At 42.4% G+C, this 17880-nt stretch overlaps 3 protein-coding genes across 3 annotated transcripts; 1 reads left to right on the forward strand and 2 right to left on the reverse strand.

Annotated features, from left to right (window-relative positions):
- Positions 1 to 716: 716 nt before the first annotated feature.
- Positions 717 to 10739, reverse strand: LOC310925117 (uncharacterized protein; the record flags this gene model as incomplete). Its single annotated transcript, XM_083886987.1, has 3 exons — positions 717 to 1646; positions 4950 to 5673; positions 9802 to 10739. 3 exons carry the CDS (start codon positions 10737 to 10739, stop codon positions 717 to 719), a joined length of 2592 nt encoding a protein of 863 aa, XP_083743113.1.
- A 2306-nt stretch (positions 10740 to 13045) lies between these two features.
- On the reverse strand, positions 13046 to 13981 carry LOC310925118 (olfactory receptor 10A6-like; the record flags this gene model as incomplete). Its single annotated transcript, XM_083886988.1, has 1 exon — positions 13046 to 13981. One exon carries the CDS (start codon positions 13979 to 13981, stop codon positions 13046 to 13048), a length of 936 nt encoding a protein of 311 aa, XP_083743114.1.
- Positions 13982 to 16947: 2966 nt separating this feature from the next.
- LOC310924496 (olfactory receptor 11A1-like) lies at positions 16948 to 17880 on the forward strand (the record flags this gene model as incomplete). The annotated part of the gene is made up of 1 exon (XM_083886248.1): positions 16948 to 17880. The coding sequence occupies one exon, from the start codon at positions 16948 to 16950 to the stop codon at positions 17878 to 17880; it is 933 nt and encodes a 310-aa protein (XP_083742374.1).

The raw sequence follows: 17880 nt of genomic DNA on the forward strand, positions 1-17880 counted from the left end.
ATTTGCGATGTTCACAACATCCATTTATTGAAACATTTAGTCGACATTAAAATAAACCAACAACTGGACGGACATATGTTCCACATTTTGCCAACTTGTAGATTATCTTTAACATTTCCAACAGGGATTTAAACTTCAAGCACACAGTCCATTTTATTTGGCGTCGTGTTATGATGCTGTACAGAGGCAGGGGTCTCAAACTGGCGGGCCCAGGGGCCACATGAGGCCCCCCAATCGATTACATGAGGCCTCCCCCCACTTAATATCATGTTATAATGAAAACTTGGCCCATAACCTCAGCGTCTTTTAAACACAGTGTGTAGCTGAGGCACAGCTGTCAGTGAGGTGATAGAATATAATATCTGTTTGCTAGTGAACAGTTGTTCCCCCCCCCCCCTTTTTGTTCTCTAGGCCAACCACAGGCTTGACCACAATAGATGCACATTGGCCCCCAGGTCATTTGACTTTGAGACCCCTGCTGTACGGTGTCTTCTTCTTCTTTTGGCATCATTCCGTGCACCTTGAGAAATGATTATCATAGGCTATAATAATGAATTGGACAGAAGTGAATGTAAGGACATGACCGGCCCACTTCAAGCACTGTATCACAGTACACACAGTACACACAGTACTCACAGTACACACAGTATACACAGTACACACAGTATACACAGTATAAACACGCTGTGTATTAACTACGCTAAGTGCTTTGTCTTTTAATTTTGTGTTCCCTTGAAGTCGCAGTTCCGTTTTACATCCCTCAGCCTTTTGCCGATACTGTGTCGAATCTCCTGCATTTTGATCCCGTAGATTATGGGATGGAGCAGAGGAGGGACGATGAAAAAATTCACGGAGATGAAAATCGTGACAAATTTCGGCAGGTCCTGACTCAGTCGGTTGTAAATGACTCCGAAGAAGGACGCCACGGAGAAGTTCATGAACGTGACTAAGTGAGGGGTGCATGTCTGCAGCGCCCTCTTCCGGGAGTCCTTCGATTTCTTCACGATCACCATGAAGATGTGGACGTAGGAGAGAATGACCAGACAACACGGGAGCATGATGAAGAAGCACGCGCAGGATAGGCCATAAACATAAATCACTGTTGAGTTCTGACAGGAGAGGTAAGCGATCACCAAACTGTAACAGAAGAGCTTGTCGACGGCGTGTCTGCACAGCTGCAGCCTGGACGTCAGATACACCTGCACGCCCGAGAAGGAGCTGAGGACGACGTAAACCACCAGCAGCATCAGGTTGACCCTCAGTGGAGTCATGATGGTGTGGTACAGCAGTGGTTTGCAGATGGAGACGTAGCGGTCGTACGCCATCAGTGCCAGGATACAGAATATGCAGGTGCTGTACATGCTATTAAAGAAGACCTGGGTCAGACATGCCTGCAAGGACATTTGCTGATTGTGGTGCAGCACATGCTTGATGATGCTGAGACACACTGATGTGGTGCCCACCATGCCACACAGACACAGGTTCACGAGCAGCACGTACATGGGTCTGCTGCACAGGCGGGGATCCGTGCAAATGACTGCCACCAGGAGGAGGTTAATGCACACGCTGGAAACGTAGACGACGAAGACAAACACAACCAGGGCAACATTGTACACACCCAGAGAGCTGTAGATGGTGAAGGTGATCTGCAGCCAGTTCACAGAGTTGTTCATGGTGACACATCGACAACAACAACAACAACAACAAAGTCACAAGTCAGAAATCATGTTCACCCGATCTGAGTCCACACACGGAGACATGAGGATTGATGGACGTTGGTGCTGCTCGTGTCTGAGTTCAACAGACCCTTCTCGCTCCTTCCTCACTGCATGAACTCGCTCACGTCGTCACATTTTATAGGCTACTCGTTCCCTCTGGACCAGGGTTGCCAGGTCTACGCGTCAAAATCAAGGCAACGGCCAATTAAATCCAGCTCAAAAGGAGCCCAATGGCAAGGAAGCTAGGCCTAAAATAAGTATCCAATGTCAGTACTCAGAATATCAAATCTTTATATCAATATATCAATATATCAATAATATATAATATTAAAGGTGACATAGAGTGGTCCTGTTGCACATAAATGTTAGTTATGGAGGTCTACTTACATATATTAACTTGTTTTTATGGTCAAAAACCTCCTAGTGGCTGTAACCTAGCCGATAGAAATCCTCTTTTCTGACAGTGTTTTTCTGCTGCGAGATTTCAGAGTGAATTTTCACCCCCAGAATACAGAGTCTTGTGATTGGCCAGTACTATCCAGCACATCCGTTCTCAGAAGCGTAGCGCCCCCCTCTGGAACGGCGGATGCACTGCTCCTCATTATCAAAACATTGTTTTAACAGTGTTTAAAAATAGCTTCGTCACGACTCCCCGCCGCAGTCCCTTTATGACTTTAAACCGGAGTCAGACCCAGAGTCAGAAGACACTGTCGCTCGTGAAACACCTCCACAACGGACGTTATTCTTCTTCTGCGGTTCAATGTACGTAACCGGATGTGCCCGGACTAGTGCCCGGAGCAGGAAGATCGGTTGTTCAGGAGAACCGCTGCTTACGTAACTATTACGGGATTTTCAGTGATCTCGTTGAGCCCCGAGATTACAATAAAACACAGCGTTCTCAGCAGTGGCTGAACTGTTTGTTTAGAACCTTCAGGGCTTCATAAACAAGGTAATGACGCAGATACACACCAAAAAAAACAGCGATAATAGGAACATCCGGTCTAGTTCCGCTTTAATATAATATCAAATATTTGTATTTTGCCAGATCACAGCTCATGACAGTCACAACGCACTTGGTCATTGTGTTAACTCAACCGTTAACACAATGACCAAATCTCTGACAGGAACCAGACTCAAAGATAAGCATCCGTCTGCCTCAGCCAGTTTGGATGAAAGTTTTATGTGGGACTCAAATGACATTTCCCGGTCAAAAATAACTCCAAAGTTCCATCCAGTGGAACTGGAAGCCATGGTAATGCCATCTAAAGTGACAACGTGGCCAGTAATTAAAGCGTATGTTGTGCTTTCTAATAACGTTACCTAATGGAAGCATGTATAGGATGAAGACTATGGGCCCAAACGCTGAGCTCATAACATGTACAGATAAACATGACTCATACCAGCAAAGTGCTCTAGCTTTGTGTAGGGCCTTTTCGGTCTTTCCAGGCTACATGAAATTCCTCTAAATTAGGGGAACGCCATTTTTCGTTCTAAATTACGTAAAGCCTGTTTTAGAGCTTGTGTTATGTGAATTGTACACCTAATCTCCTCTGATTCACTGCTTTCTTTTTCAGAGGAGCAACGCTATCTAGCATCGTACGCAACAAGGTTATCTACGACGGTGCGTGTAAAGTCAATACAGGTAACTTGAGTTGTATTGAGACTGTTGTATACATAACGTAGCATTGCCATGCTGGTGTTAAATGTGCTGTGAGAACTTCCTGGAACTGGGAAACAACCAGAGACGTGGACACCAGGAAAGACAGATATTTTCTTACCACTTAAAAAAACTGAATTGTCCAACATAACAACTCTGTACCATTATTATTGTAATCGTTTTTTTTCTTATTTAGCATTTTTCCCCCAGAACCTTTTCATTATTTAACAGTAACCTAATTAAAAATGCTGAACTTAACTAATGGCTTATGAATCGTATGATTCATATGGACATATATCTATATGGGTGCACATTTTCTGAAAGCTTATTAAAATTAAGGTTTTAATATATATAAAAAAAACCCTCATATGTTTTTAAAATTATTGCCATAATAATCCCAATTCTTTTGATCAGGAGAATCATGACAGGAATAATCGTTCCATGTCTGTCAGAAACACTGTAAACATGATTCAAATCAACTCATCATCGAGCTCTGCAAAAGCTCTGATAATTACCCATTCATTTAAATCAGGCGTGTTGTAGCAGGGAAACATTAATCAGAACCAGCTGGACAGTGGGTCCTCAGGACCAGGACTGAGAAACTCTGGCCTGATGGAAGCATCACTCGGTAAGCTGACGGGTATATTTCACATTATTTTCTTATAGCCCCTGTATATACTGTACATTTTAACATAGTGAGGTAAAAAAAGCAGCTGAAATGCTCTTTGCACACACACACACACACACATACACACAGTTTTTCTAAAGCATGAAAGACATCAAATCAAAACAATGTTTCTGTTTATTTCAAAGTGGGTCAGTATTTATTTTATAAATTTTCCACAAATAACAGAAAGACACAAATAGATTAACACAGTTCTGTGGTTTATGTCAAGGTCGGCCTGTACACGTGCCAGTGTTTTCCTTCACAGTTAAAGACAGCAGTTTTCTTTCTTGTAGTTCTGAAAAAAAACCTAGATCTTTTATATCTATATATATATATATATATAACTTATTACGTGGTGTCAAAAATGGAGGTTTCAGACTCCTGACCTATAGTCCTTTACCCAAAGTGCCTAACAACCCTTACCTAAACCAGGTCTGTATACGTCTTAACACAGTCATGTAAAAGAAGCAGCAGAGTTAACATCTCTGCTTTTAACATTTTAAATCACATCCGTTACTGAGTAAATGATGAGTACAGGTGCTTGTTAATTAAGATCCCTGAACGAGTGAGAGAGTTAAAACATTTGTGACCTTTGACCCATTTTGACTGATGTAAGATGTGCATCCCCACATTCTTTTTACTACAAAAGAAAGAAACCCAACCTTGTTAAAAAGTCACTAAGTAACAGTATCTTTTCTTTGTACTGCACTTATCAAAAATAGTGGTCACTTATACTTGAGAACATTTCAGTACTCTTTCCACCTCTGCTGCCCATATACATGCAATCAACTCAGCTTAATATAATGGAAAAAACAACTAGGATTACGCTCCTACACACACATTTATATATGTTGTACAACCACACTGAAACAAAGATGAAAACAATGTCACTCCATCATTTCCTGACAGTCAGACTCTTACACACCACGCGTATTTTGGTCAGGATGAGTCCGTGCATGAGCGGGTTAAAGAGCGGCTGCGCAACGAGCCAGTACAGGGACAAGAAGACCCGCACGGTGGTGGGGACGCGGCTCATGTCAAAGCGGCTCTGGATGATCTCAAAGAACGCTCCGAACGAGAAGTTGATGAGCGAGGCCAGGTGAGGCGTGCACGTGCTCACGGCCTTCTGCCGCGTCTGCGTGCAACCGGAGAAGCAGACTCTGAGGATGCGCGCGTACGAGTACACGATGAGCACGATGAGCGACACGATCACGGTGAACATGTACACGAGCCCGTACACGTTGTTGACGCTCGTGTCGAAGCACGACAGGCGCACCACGGAGAAGTTGTCGCAGTAGACTTTGTCGATGGTGTTGCCGCACAGCTGCAGACCCATCGTCAGGGACAGCATCGTAAAGGTGGCGAGCACGCTGTACAGCCACACGAACGCCGTGAGCGCGCCCACTTTGGCGGGCGTCATGCGCCTGTGGTACTGCAGAGGGTGACAGATGGCCAGGTACTTGTCGTACGACATGACGCTCAGCGTGGACATCTCGACGCTGCCGTAGTAGTGGATCATGTAGATCTGCAGGAGGCAGACGTAGGAGGGCACGGCGTGGACGTCGGACAGGATGTGGTGCAGCAGCGCGGGAAACAAGCCCATGCTGCCGTACAGTTCATTTGCAAACAGGCTGCACAGGAACAGATACATGGGCTCATGGAGGCTTCTGTTCACACAGATGACTACAATCAGCAGCAAGTTAGCAGCGATGATCAACAGGAAGAAACACAGCACAAACAAGAAGATGACATATTTGACCGGGCCAGGGTCAGAGTAAGCAGCCAGAGTGAAATATGACACCTGAGAGGAGTTCAAGAAAATCTTCATCCTCCTCCTCCTCATCCTCCTCCTGACTCACTCACTGAAAAACATCTGTTACACTGTACAATAACACATGAATGTACAATAACATATAAAGTGTGACACAGCGTCTCACACACACACAGACTGAGCTGATGCTCTGAGTCTGCTGTGTTTTAAACGTGAGAATGAGAGGTGACACACCCACTGCTCCGCACACACACACACACACACACACACACACAGACATTCTTGTACTTGCTGCATTATGAGGACCGGGTAAAAGTGCTGACAAAGTGAGGACCAGCATAATTCTGTACTGTTGACCAAAATTAAAAAAAAAAATTTGACCCAAAATTTTTGTCCAAATTTGACAAAAACATCATTCTATACTATGTTGACCAAAATAAATAAAAAAAATTGACCAAAAATTTTTGATCCAAAATTTGACAAAAACGTCATACTATTTTTAAAAAAATTGACCAAAAATTTTTGATCCAAAATTTGACAACAACATCATACCATACTATGTCGTCCAAAATTAAAAAAAAAATTTGACCCAAAATTGAATTTTTTTTTGGACAAATAGAGTATAGCATGTTATAGCAACCTAAGGAAGTGATTTCAATGAAAACAAAGTGAGGACCGGCCAAAATGTCCTCACTCCGTAAAAATGACCTCATTTTGTTGGTTAAAAACCCTCACTGGTCCTCAGTATGCCGCAAGAACACACACACACACACACACACACACACACACACACAAACACACTATCAAGGGCATCAGACACACACTATACTAAAAACGCGTGTACAGCGCCTATGCGATGACATCAAACCTCTAACATGAGCGTGTAAATTCCATCCACTTTCAATGGACAGACGGGCGTCACCTATGCGTCACGCAGATGCTGCACGCGCGTTGTTGCACATATGCCTACGTGACGGGCGAACTACGCCTCAAATACGCGACGCCTTGTACGCACGCTCGTCTTGAGTTTAACAGTTGCAAGCATTACCAAGAGAGAGCGATGTGACAGTTTAGGCTATTTTCAGTCACACGTGCACGTGTTAAGTCGTCTGAAGCGTTCGCTTCAGTACAATAGTGACACGCGTTAAACCCCTATAGCGCGTGCACGCCCACAGTATATCTCATAATCATAACTCGAAAATTTCCGTGGTGCATGTCGACGTAGTGCTGTCCGTGGTGCTGGATCCTCAAATGAGGATCAGCACTACGATGAACGTGGAAATGTTCTTCAGCAGAATAATTGAATTCAGTTCAAGGTTATATAGTTATAATGATATATAAAGTAAACTGTATGGGCCTTGGTTTGGCAGCTGAACAGAGCATGAGCGGACTCTCTCGTCTCGTCCGGAAAATATTTCCTGAACTCGTCCTATTTTCCAGCATTGCCGGGGTAGTAGATGATCATAAATGAATACCACGTCATCAATCTGGAAAGGGTTAGTCAATGTGGTGGTCGAATTAGTCATCTAATACTCATCTCTCCAACTCTCGACACTGTACTATACTATATATGTATTATACATATACTATAATACATAGTATATGTATAATACATAAGTAAAAGTCTTAAAGGGGAAATAAGTAGTTTATAGTGCCATCTAGAGGAGAGGCTGAAATTTACAACAAAGAACTGCTCCTCTGCTCACCCCCTCCCTTCCCTGAGCGCTACGGTATCCGCAGCTGGTCAAACGTCGTCCTCGTCGTCTTTCTCCGTGTCAGCAGATGAGGTTCGTGAGGCGAGGGAGAGGGCGGAGCTACCGCGGCCGTAGCAGACAAAGCGAAGAGAGTGGAGGCGGGACTTCCGCTACAAGTAAAGAGACGCTTGTTTTGTTCTCTCGCGTTTGTCCTTACAGGCTCCGGTAGAAACATGGCGTCTCGCTGCTAACAGTGGCTATGCAACCGCGGTCCGCGGTCATGTTATTTAACATGACTTTTTGAAACACTACGAAAATGAAACAAAAACTATTATACAGCGACTAGACAATGCAGGAGCCCATAATATGTATAAAAAGTGGATTTTGGGTTATATAAACCCATAAATACTACATATTGTACCTTTAAAGTTTATGACATTTACTGTACTTCAGTATCAAAAGTAACTTTACTAGTATGAAAAGTAAATTCTCATATAAAATAGTCAAGTTTTAGGAGAATCAAAAAGGCCTCACCGCCCAGCTTTAATAATATGGTTTCATGTTTACATTTAGCTGATATTTGATATATTCTTTCAAATAACAAATCTAAATTCAACAAGGTGTTAGGCCCATTTATTGCACATTTCCAAAATACAAGCTGCCAAATTGACTATTATTATTTTTAATGTCTTATAGGTTGTATGGACTGTGGACCGATTCTTAAAAAGTGATGCATCCCTGCACTTTATATTTATTTTAAAATATAAAGTTGTCTTTGTTCTTGTCATGTTTTCATCAGTTGTGCACAGGAAACTGTTTGTGCTGTTTGTGTTATGTTCTTTGCTTTTCGTTTTGTATGTTTCATAACTGTTCAATCTTGTGGAAAAGGATAGAGCCGTGGTAGATCAGGGCGAGTTGTCTTTCAACTGGAAGGCTGTGGGTTCAATTCCCGATTCTGCTAGTCTATATGTGTGTCCCTGAGCAAGACACTTAACCCCATGTTGAATGGGTATGAAAGATGTGTGAATGTTAAAAGTGTAGCGTAGAGCAGCTCATCAAGACTAGAAAAGCTCTACAGACCATAATACTCCAACTCTTCTTCTTCTTATTTTATTTGGTAGTAACAAAGAGAGTTAGAGGAAGCTAGAAATACATACAACAAAGTAAAGTACAGATATGTGAATTTATATCTTCAAAAGAAGACAATTGTTTTATTTAAATTTGAACTGTAACAATGCAGAAGAAAGGCAGATATAAGGAAATGTTAACATGATAACACAGAGGTCATGACTAACATAAGGTCAGAGGTCACAATAACTGCTGAGTCATCAGACACGGCTATACCAGACTCTATAAACTTGAATTTGTATCTAAAGTTTATAGTTTGACATGAATGTGCATGAACAACACGTTGAAGTGGCGTGAACATGTTAAAGTGGACATTAATCCAAAAGGCATTAAAGTCATTTGAGAACGTATGAATAGACTAAAACATACATGGATTTGAATGGTGTGTTGAATAAGTCGTATTTATGTGGAATAAACCTTTACAAATGTAAAATACACACATTCATATTTGGGTGTAATGAACCTTAAAGTGTTGCGTAAGTGTGTGTGTGTGTGTGTGTTTCTTCTGTCAGCTCTAATTAGCTTATGTGAATCAGGTGTGTGTGTGTGTGTGCGCGCTGTCTTGTATTTGTGGCTTTGTGAGGACCACAACACAAGCCATACGATGTGGGGACATTTTGGCTGGTCCAGGTTTTTCATGGATAAAACCTGATTTTAGGGTAAGAATTGGGTTTAGGTATATAGTGTATTCTATCTATGAGTGGCCTCCCTGTGAATGAAGTGTGTGTGTGTGTGTGTGTGTGTGTTTGTGTGTGTGTTGGATGGAATAATTAAAACCCAGCTTTGAGATTTGATCAATAATGACAATAAAAATGCAAAAATTCATGAACAGTTACTATTGTGATGTCATTAACAGCAGAGTAACAGGTTCAGTACACAGTGAGATTTACCACATCCCGTCGACCTGCTTTTTCTGAACAGTGTTTGATGAACAGCTTCATTTTTGAGCATTAATTAAAACATTAAACACGAGACAGAAAGCAGAGCAAGAAAAAAAGGCGCGCCTCTTGTGTTTGTGAATGAGCCAAAATTAAAAAGGTATTTCATAAATTACTCTTTGTCTCGAGTCAGGTCATTTTGTCTGGACATTGTCTTGAGCCACTCCTCGTAACACACAGTCAGTCCTCTGACAGCAGCTCGACTTTGCCCGTTTGTCGTCGACTCACACTTTTCTCCGAAACACCAGGTTTTTGTAAACGAAGCGTATCTTGGACATTTGCAGACCGTACACCAGCGGGTTGATGAGCGGCTGAGCCGTGAGCCAGTACAGTGACAGGACGACGCGCGCCACGTTGGGCACGTGGCTCATGTTGAACCTGCTCTGAACGATCTCGAAGAACGCCCCGATGGAGAAGTTGAACAGCGAGATCAGGTGAGGCACGCACGTGCTGAACGCCTTCCGCCTCGCCCGCTTGGAGCCCATCACGCAGACTCTTAAAATCCTCGTGTATGTGTACAGGATGAGCGCGAAGAGGCAGAAGATGACGGTGAACATGTGCGCCAGGCCGAGGATGCTGTTCAGGCTCGGGTCGAAGCACGACAGCTTGACGATGAAGTAGTTGTCGCAGTAGACCTTGTCGATGATGTTCCCGCACAGCTGCAGAGGAGCGGTCATGCCGTACACGATGAAGATGTTGTTGAAAAACGGATACAGCCAAGTCAGAGCAATGAGCCACGGGATCTTAGTGGATGTCATGCGCGCGTTGTACTGCAGAGGGTGACAGATGGCAAGGTAACGGTCGTACGACATGATGGCCAAGGTGAAAAACTCCACCCCACCGTAGGAGTAGAGGCAGAACACCTGCAGGAGGCAGAAGGTGGCCGAGACGACGTGGACGTTGGAGAGTATGTGCAGCATCAGGAGCGGAAACAAGCCCGTGCTGCCGTACAGTTCGTTGACAAACAGGCTGCACAGAAACAGGTACATGGGTTCGTGCAGACTTCTGCTCATGCAGATGAGCCCGATCAGCAGCACGTTAGAAACGATGATCAGCGCGTACAGACACAGCAAAATCAGGAAGATCGGGTACCTGAAGAGGCCGGTGTCCACGTACGCTGCGAGCGTAAAATGAGACACCTGAGTGGAGTTTAACAGGATCTTCATCTTAATCGCTGAACACAGCTCACACACACATGTGTATTTTCATACAGAACGTACAGGGGACAGCAGTCCTGCACAAATAATTCAGTCTGAATAATCTGAATGTGATTTTTCTGAGAGATACTGCAATTGAGACAATATTTTACAATATACCGTATTTTCCGCACCGGATTATAAGGCGCACCTATAATGAATGTCCTATTTTAGAACTGTTTTCATATATAGGGCGCACCAGATTATAAGGCGCATAGAATAGAAGATATTGCAGTCAAACGTTTGACTGGGGTTGCGTTATGCATCCACTAGATGGAGCTGTGCTAAAGGGAATGTCAACAAAACAGAGTAAGTCAAACTTTACCAATTGATCCATATACAAGGCGTTCCGGATTATAAGGCGCACTGTCGTTTTTTGAGAAAATTAAAGGCTTTTAAGTGCGCCTTATAGTGCGGAAAATACGGTAATTGTTTAAAGTCGACTGTGCAGTATTGAATGTGTAGCGTTATTTACTGTGAGAACTAAACATATATATAAAAAAAACCTGCAGATGAAACAACAATCCGAGTTTTATCGACTGCAGCTTTAAAGTTTTCTTCTACATTGCTGTTTGTCTACATGCAGACCAGAATAAAATCACAGTGTCTCCTCATGTATATTACGTTATAATCGTCTCCCTTTGACAACCAAAAACAACATCTCTGCAAAAAGGCAAAGTACATAACCACATTTCAACCCTTATTTACAAAGCACAATAATCATTTTCTTCCCCTAATAGACAAAAGTATCGAAAAACATATTATCACATATCAGCCCAAACCCGAGCCACGCTCACGACTCTCAGCCTCACCGTCTGTGTCTGAGCACACACACACACACACACACACACACACACACGCTCGTCCTGCTGCTTTGTACCTGCTCAGGTCAGGTGACTCGTGCACTGTGTGACCTCACTGTCCCAAACACATGATGGTATCTAGGGAGGGAACCTTGAAAGGCAGCCGTAACTTACGATAAGGTGTCTTGAACACCAGCCCTTGCTATGAGAATGTGTGAGTAATTAAGAGTTTAATTTGGCTGAAGATGAATTGTAACGAACACGATTGTTCAAATTCTCGCCTTTCGATGGCGTGACGCACTTTGGAGACGAGTTCTGTTCACAGACGAGTCGTAGTTTACAATGGGGTCACAAACTCAAAGTGTCTAGTGTGGTCGAGTCTTTATTTTGTCTTTTTATTTATTTTATTTAAATACATTTTTTTATATTATATTTGTATTCCCCCATGTGACCCTGTGATGTCTTATGGGGATGAGGTAAATTGGACACTCTAACCCCCGCTTGTCTTTCATGTGGAGGATAAAGCCCACAGCAATTTGGTCCACAGTAGTTTAAATTGCTTTTAAATAATCTATTCATTTAATGACTACATTCTATATTGGACATGTTTGAGACAGCTGGTTTTATTGATACTGATACTGTTTGATAATCGTGTTCATTCTGTTATTTTAACCGCACACACACACACACACATAACACAATTCATATAATTATGAATAATAATAATAATAAACACATTTATAACAATATTGGCTTTGTCTTTATTCGGTTTTATTCAGCAAATATCAGTTTCCACCCAAACAAAAAAGAATAAAACCCAGAACAATGAACTCAGAGAGCACAAAAATGTTAAAATAGATTTCCTCTCTTTGCGATAAACTTCAATGTCCAAGTAACCCTCAGATCATCAGAGCATTTAGTCTGATTTTGTTAAAACATATATACAGAGGCTATACAAATGTGCAATATAGTGTTTTATATTCTAAAAGCGACTTTATAGGATATACAACCTATAGGCATCTGATGAAAGAACTATATAAACACACCTGAGTACGAGAAGTACTCAAATATTTCTAAATGGGATTGAATTTGTGAATTTTTTGTTGGAAATACGTCACAGTTTGGCTCATTTTTATGCACAAAAATAAAATAAAAACTGTCTTTTTTGTGACTTCTGCAGTTATTGCTACTAAATTTGTGTTAGCATTATTTTAAATATGCAATATAAAACGAATCATAACTTTGACTCAACAACACAGAAGAAGTATTTTGTAAAGCCTGAAGATGTGACCTATAAACACACACCACCAGGATGTCCATATAAGGAGTTGTTTTTGGACTTTTGGAGGAAAAACACACACGCACACAAACTCCATATAGTAAAGGCCTCAATAAAACATATTTTCAAAATGTATTGAAACACAACAAAATATAACACACATTATAAAGCAGTGAAAAATGTTTGTGCGTCAGTTAGATTTCAGCAGAGATGAGACTTTTACAGATGACTCTCATTTTGGACAAGTTGAGGCCGTAAACCAGAGGATTTAACAGCGGCTGACACGTGAGCCAGTACAGAGATAGAAATATCCTCATCAGGTTGGGAATGTTATTCATGTTAAACCTGCTCTGCATGATCTCAAAAAAGGCCCCAAAGGAGAAGTTGAGCAGCGAGGCCAGGTGAGGCGAGCACGTGCTCACCGCCTTCTGCCGCGTCTGCTTAGAACCCGAGAAACAGATCCTCAGGATCTTCATGTACGAGACGAAGATCAGCACCAGGGGGCAGAAGATGGAGCAGCACGTGACGAAGAGGCCGTAGATGTTGTTGAGCGCCGTGGCGCCGCACGACAGCTTCACGATGGAGTAGTTGTCGCAGTAGACCTTGTCGATGACGTTGCCGCACAGCTGCAGGGTCGCGCTGAGCGACGTCATCACCATGCACAGCAGCAGGGGACACAGCCACGCGAAGGCGATGAGCGCGGCGATCCTGCCCGCCGTCATGTGCGCGCTGTACTGCAGGGGGCGACAGATGGCGAGGTAGCGGTCGTACGACATGACGGCCAAGATCAGGTACTCGCCGCCGCCGTACGAGTACAAGCAGAAGTTCTGCAGGAAGCAAAAGGCGGCGGAGACGGAGTGAACGTCGGAGAGGATGTGAAGCAGCAGCAGTGGAAACAAGCCCGTGCTGCCGTACAGCTCATTTACAAACAGGCTGCACAGAAACAGGTACATGGGCTCGTGGAGACTTCTGTTCACACAGATAACTACAATCAGCAGCACGTTAGCGACGATAATAAACACATAGAAACACAGCACAGTCAGGAAGATGACATATTTAAACAGGCCAGGGTCTGAATAAGCATCCAGAGTGAAATGTGACACCTGTGAGGAGTTCAGCATCAGCTTCATCATCTTCAACATGCTACAGACTCACACACACACACAGACAAACCTCAAACGGTTCATTAGCACAGCAACAGCGATATTAAGTACAAAGGATTTTCTGCAAACCTAAAACAAGAAGCTCTTGTCACGTCACCTTCCCCTGAATGACAAACAACAAAGCACTTTTCATTCAAAGTGATGTGATTCAACGCACACATCCATCGCCCACCGTTTACAACACAAACGGTATGATAAAACAGAAGGAACTGAGCCGAGGAAAAGCCGTCGCACATCAAGTAAATTACAGTTTCCCGCCTGGAGCAAAATGTAACAGATATACAGACTACATGATACAATGAGGATATGGAAGGATTTGTTTTTAAAAAATATGGATATTCTCTGCTGCCCCTTAACGTTCCCGAACTGAGACTCTCTGAAGGTTTTTATACTATAGTTCCTGACGGTTCTGATAAATAAGCGGGACAAACAGGCGAGAAGCTAAGTACGTGAGACAACATCGAGCATCAGCAGCAGCAGAGATCACACTTCATCTCATCACATTTCACTAAAGCCGTTGGAGACGATTTCCCCTTCGAGACAGCAGTTTACCACAGTCAGTGTGACAGACGCAGCACACACCTGACTGCTCTGATCCTCTGCTGCCATGACTTTAAATGTCTTCACACAGGGGGGAGAGGTGAGCTGGAGGGCAGGGACTATTATTTAGGCCACATCCAGACAGAGACGACCCCCCCCCCCCCCAAAGAGGGCATTGTTTCAAGAAATTGCTCCATCCACGCGGAACCTCCTGTAGTACATATGCCTGGACTGTTGGTGGCACTGTAACACTCATTTTTACACATTAGATATAATAACAGAAACTGAGACAGAATGATACGAGTCAGAGGAAAAAAAAAAAAGGAAATAATGTCTAATAATAATATTTTGCGACTTTACAGACTTTATTTTTCGTTCTAAAAAAAGCGACTAGCGTCAAATCTCCCAAATGTCTGTCATAAAACTAAATTTAGCCGCACGAGATAGATCCATTTAACTGTATTTACTGCGGGCGTCGATCACTGTGGAACGATCACTGATCGGTTTTGTTTATTCAAGTAGGTTTTGTTTTCTTAGGACGTGTTCTAGTGATATCTAGCGTCTTTTCAGGCTGACTTTAGTTACTTTTCATTGACAGTAGTTAAAGGTAAAACAACCTCCAAACACAAGACAACAAATAATATGGTGTCATCATTTAGATGACGTCATATATTAGACTAAAGAAAATTTGTCGTCTACATGGAAACGCGAGACCGGCGTTTTGAGATTTTCCCAAAGGAACAATTTCAGTCAACTGTCAGTTTAGAATGTTCAGGGTGAAAGTGGTTGTCCGTCCATCACAGTCCCAACTCTAATCCCCTAATAATCCCCTAATCTGCATGTTTTTGGACTGTGAGAGGAAACTGGAGAACCTGGAGAAAAACCCACACAGATCACGGCACACAGAGTTGTTCATCCATAACTGCTTATATCCTTAAGTCTTTTGTGCAGGAGAGGGTGCAGTTCACAAAGTGACATAGCTTTTGTTTAATAGCCACATAAACCACTGAACGTTTTCTTTAAAGAATTAGACTTCAGTTGACAGAGCGCAGAAAGAGTTGGGGGCACTTTCTAAAACCTAAAATCTGTTATTTGTTAATTCACGGGAACCAATAAAGTCAACACAATCCCACATCATTAATAATCCTGTTCCCAAAACTAAGATCACAACAACAAACATCACGTGATCTGCAGCGTCACAGCATCTCAGGTCCACGGTGACTGTGATTGGCTGGAGAAATATCAATAACCCAGAACATTCGGTCATTGGGTGCAGAGCTCAGTGTGTTGAACTCGAGGAACGTGAAGGCAAACGATGACGATGTGTGTTATTAAATAATGACACAGAGTGTGAAACAGTCTCACGTTCTCCACAAGTTGATTTTAAATCTGTGAGAGTAATTAGTTTTGCAACATACTGTGAATGGTGAGTTCAGAAACTGTTGTGATGTTTTATCTTCACGGTGTTTTTATGTTTGTGTGTGTGTGTGGAACAGTTTCCCACTCAGTGTGACATCAGCTGACTCCACTGCACTTTAACTACATCTTTTTTTATTATGCTTATTTCTACATTTGTACAGCATGTTCATGTGATCGTTTATTTACATTGCATTGTTGCATTTTTTTTTTGCATGACTCCAGAATGAGCCTTGTTTATGTCAGGACCTGAGTCACTTCTATGGAGGACAAACACAATAACATCTTTAGAATTTTGATGCTAAATGAATCAACATAGTTTCTTTATGCACACTTCACTATGAGATGTTGCTAAATCTTACACACTGTGCCTTTAAGAACAACCCTCTGCCTTTAAACTGAGCTTCATTCATGTGTTTTTATTTGGCTTGTTTTGATTATTATACGATTTTGACACGTTGTTTTACCACATTTTATGTCCTTATTTTATCTTTTATTGTTATTTTGAAGAGAGTTAAAAGTTATTTGCTCTACATATTCATATTTTCCTTTCTTTCAGCTTCTCCCTTACATCCTACAGTAAACATCATCTATTTGTGAAGATTTACTTATTTACTAAAATGTTTTTCTCTGACTTCTGCCGATTCTCGTTAACTCATGAATAGTTTGATTATATGCAGGTTGTTGAGATTTACGGCAGCCTTTTCTCAGCTCAGTTTCTTCAGTTTTATTCACTTTACGTGTTGTCAGCAGGGATGGTGAGGCTTTGTTTTAACGTGTGAATCACATTATATGTAAAGTGACATGAGTTTTAGATTTTACTTCTTCTAGTTTTATATTTTTTTCCTCATTATCTGTAAAACCCGTCAGCCTAAAAAGTTGTATATAAACACATAATCATCATTAATATTATTAATTGTTAATATTATTACTGTGATAAAGAACAGTTTGTCTTGTTGTGTTTTAGGGTGAAGATGATGAAGATGATGCTGAACTCCTCACAGGTGTCACATTTCACTCTGGCTGCTTATTCTGACCCTGGTCTCTTTAAATATGTCATCTTCCTGATTTTGCTGTGTCTCTATGTGTTGATCATCGTCGCCAACGTGCTGCTGATTGTAGTTATCTGTATGAACAGAAGTCTCCATGAGCCCATGTACCTGTTTATGTGCAGCCTGTTTGTAAATGAAGTGTACGGCAGCACGGGCTTGTTTCCAGCGCTGCTGCTTCACGTTCTCTCCGACGTTCACACCATCTCTGCTGTTTTCTGTTACCTGCAGATCTACTGCGTTTATTCTTACGCCACAATCGAGTTATTCTGCCTCACTGCCATGTCGTACGACCGCTACCTCGCCATCTGTCGCCCCCTGCAGTATCATGCATGTATGACGAGCAAAACAATCGCGCTGCTCATCGCCCTGAGTTGGTTGTTCCCTCTTCTTGCAATCATTGTTTTAATGATGCTGACTTTACGTCTGCAACTGTGTGGAAACGTCATCGACAAAGTTTACTGCGGAAACTACTCCATTGTGAAGCTGGCGTGCTCTGACGCGAGAGTCAATAACATTTACGGCCTTGTCTACACGATGATCTCCATTGTTTTCCCGCTCGTACTGATCTTGATCACGTATGTGAGGATTTTAAAAGTCTGTTTCTCTGGTTGTAATCAGACGAGACAGAAAGCCGTCAGCACCTGCACACCTCACCTGGCCTCGCTGCTCAACTTCTCCTTTGGCTGCTTGTTTCAAATCATACAGAGCAGGTTTGATATGAGCAGTGTCCCTAATAATCTGAGCATCTTCCTATCGTTGTACTTCCTGACGTGTCAGCCGCTGTTCACGCCGCTGCTCTACGGACTGAAAATGTCTAAAATCTGCACCGTGTGTAAACGTGTGCTGTGTGGCAAGTGA

Source organism: Microchirus variegatus, assembly GCF_963457635.1.
Source record: "Microchirus variegatus genome assembly, chromosome: 3".
Taxonomy (NCBI): Eukaryota; Metazoa; Chordata; class Actinopteri; order Pleuronectiformes; family Soleidae; genus Microchirus; species Microchirus variegatus.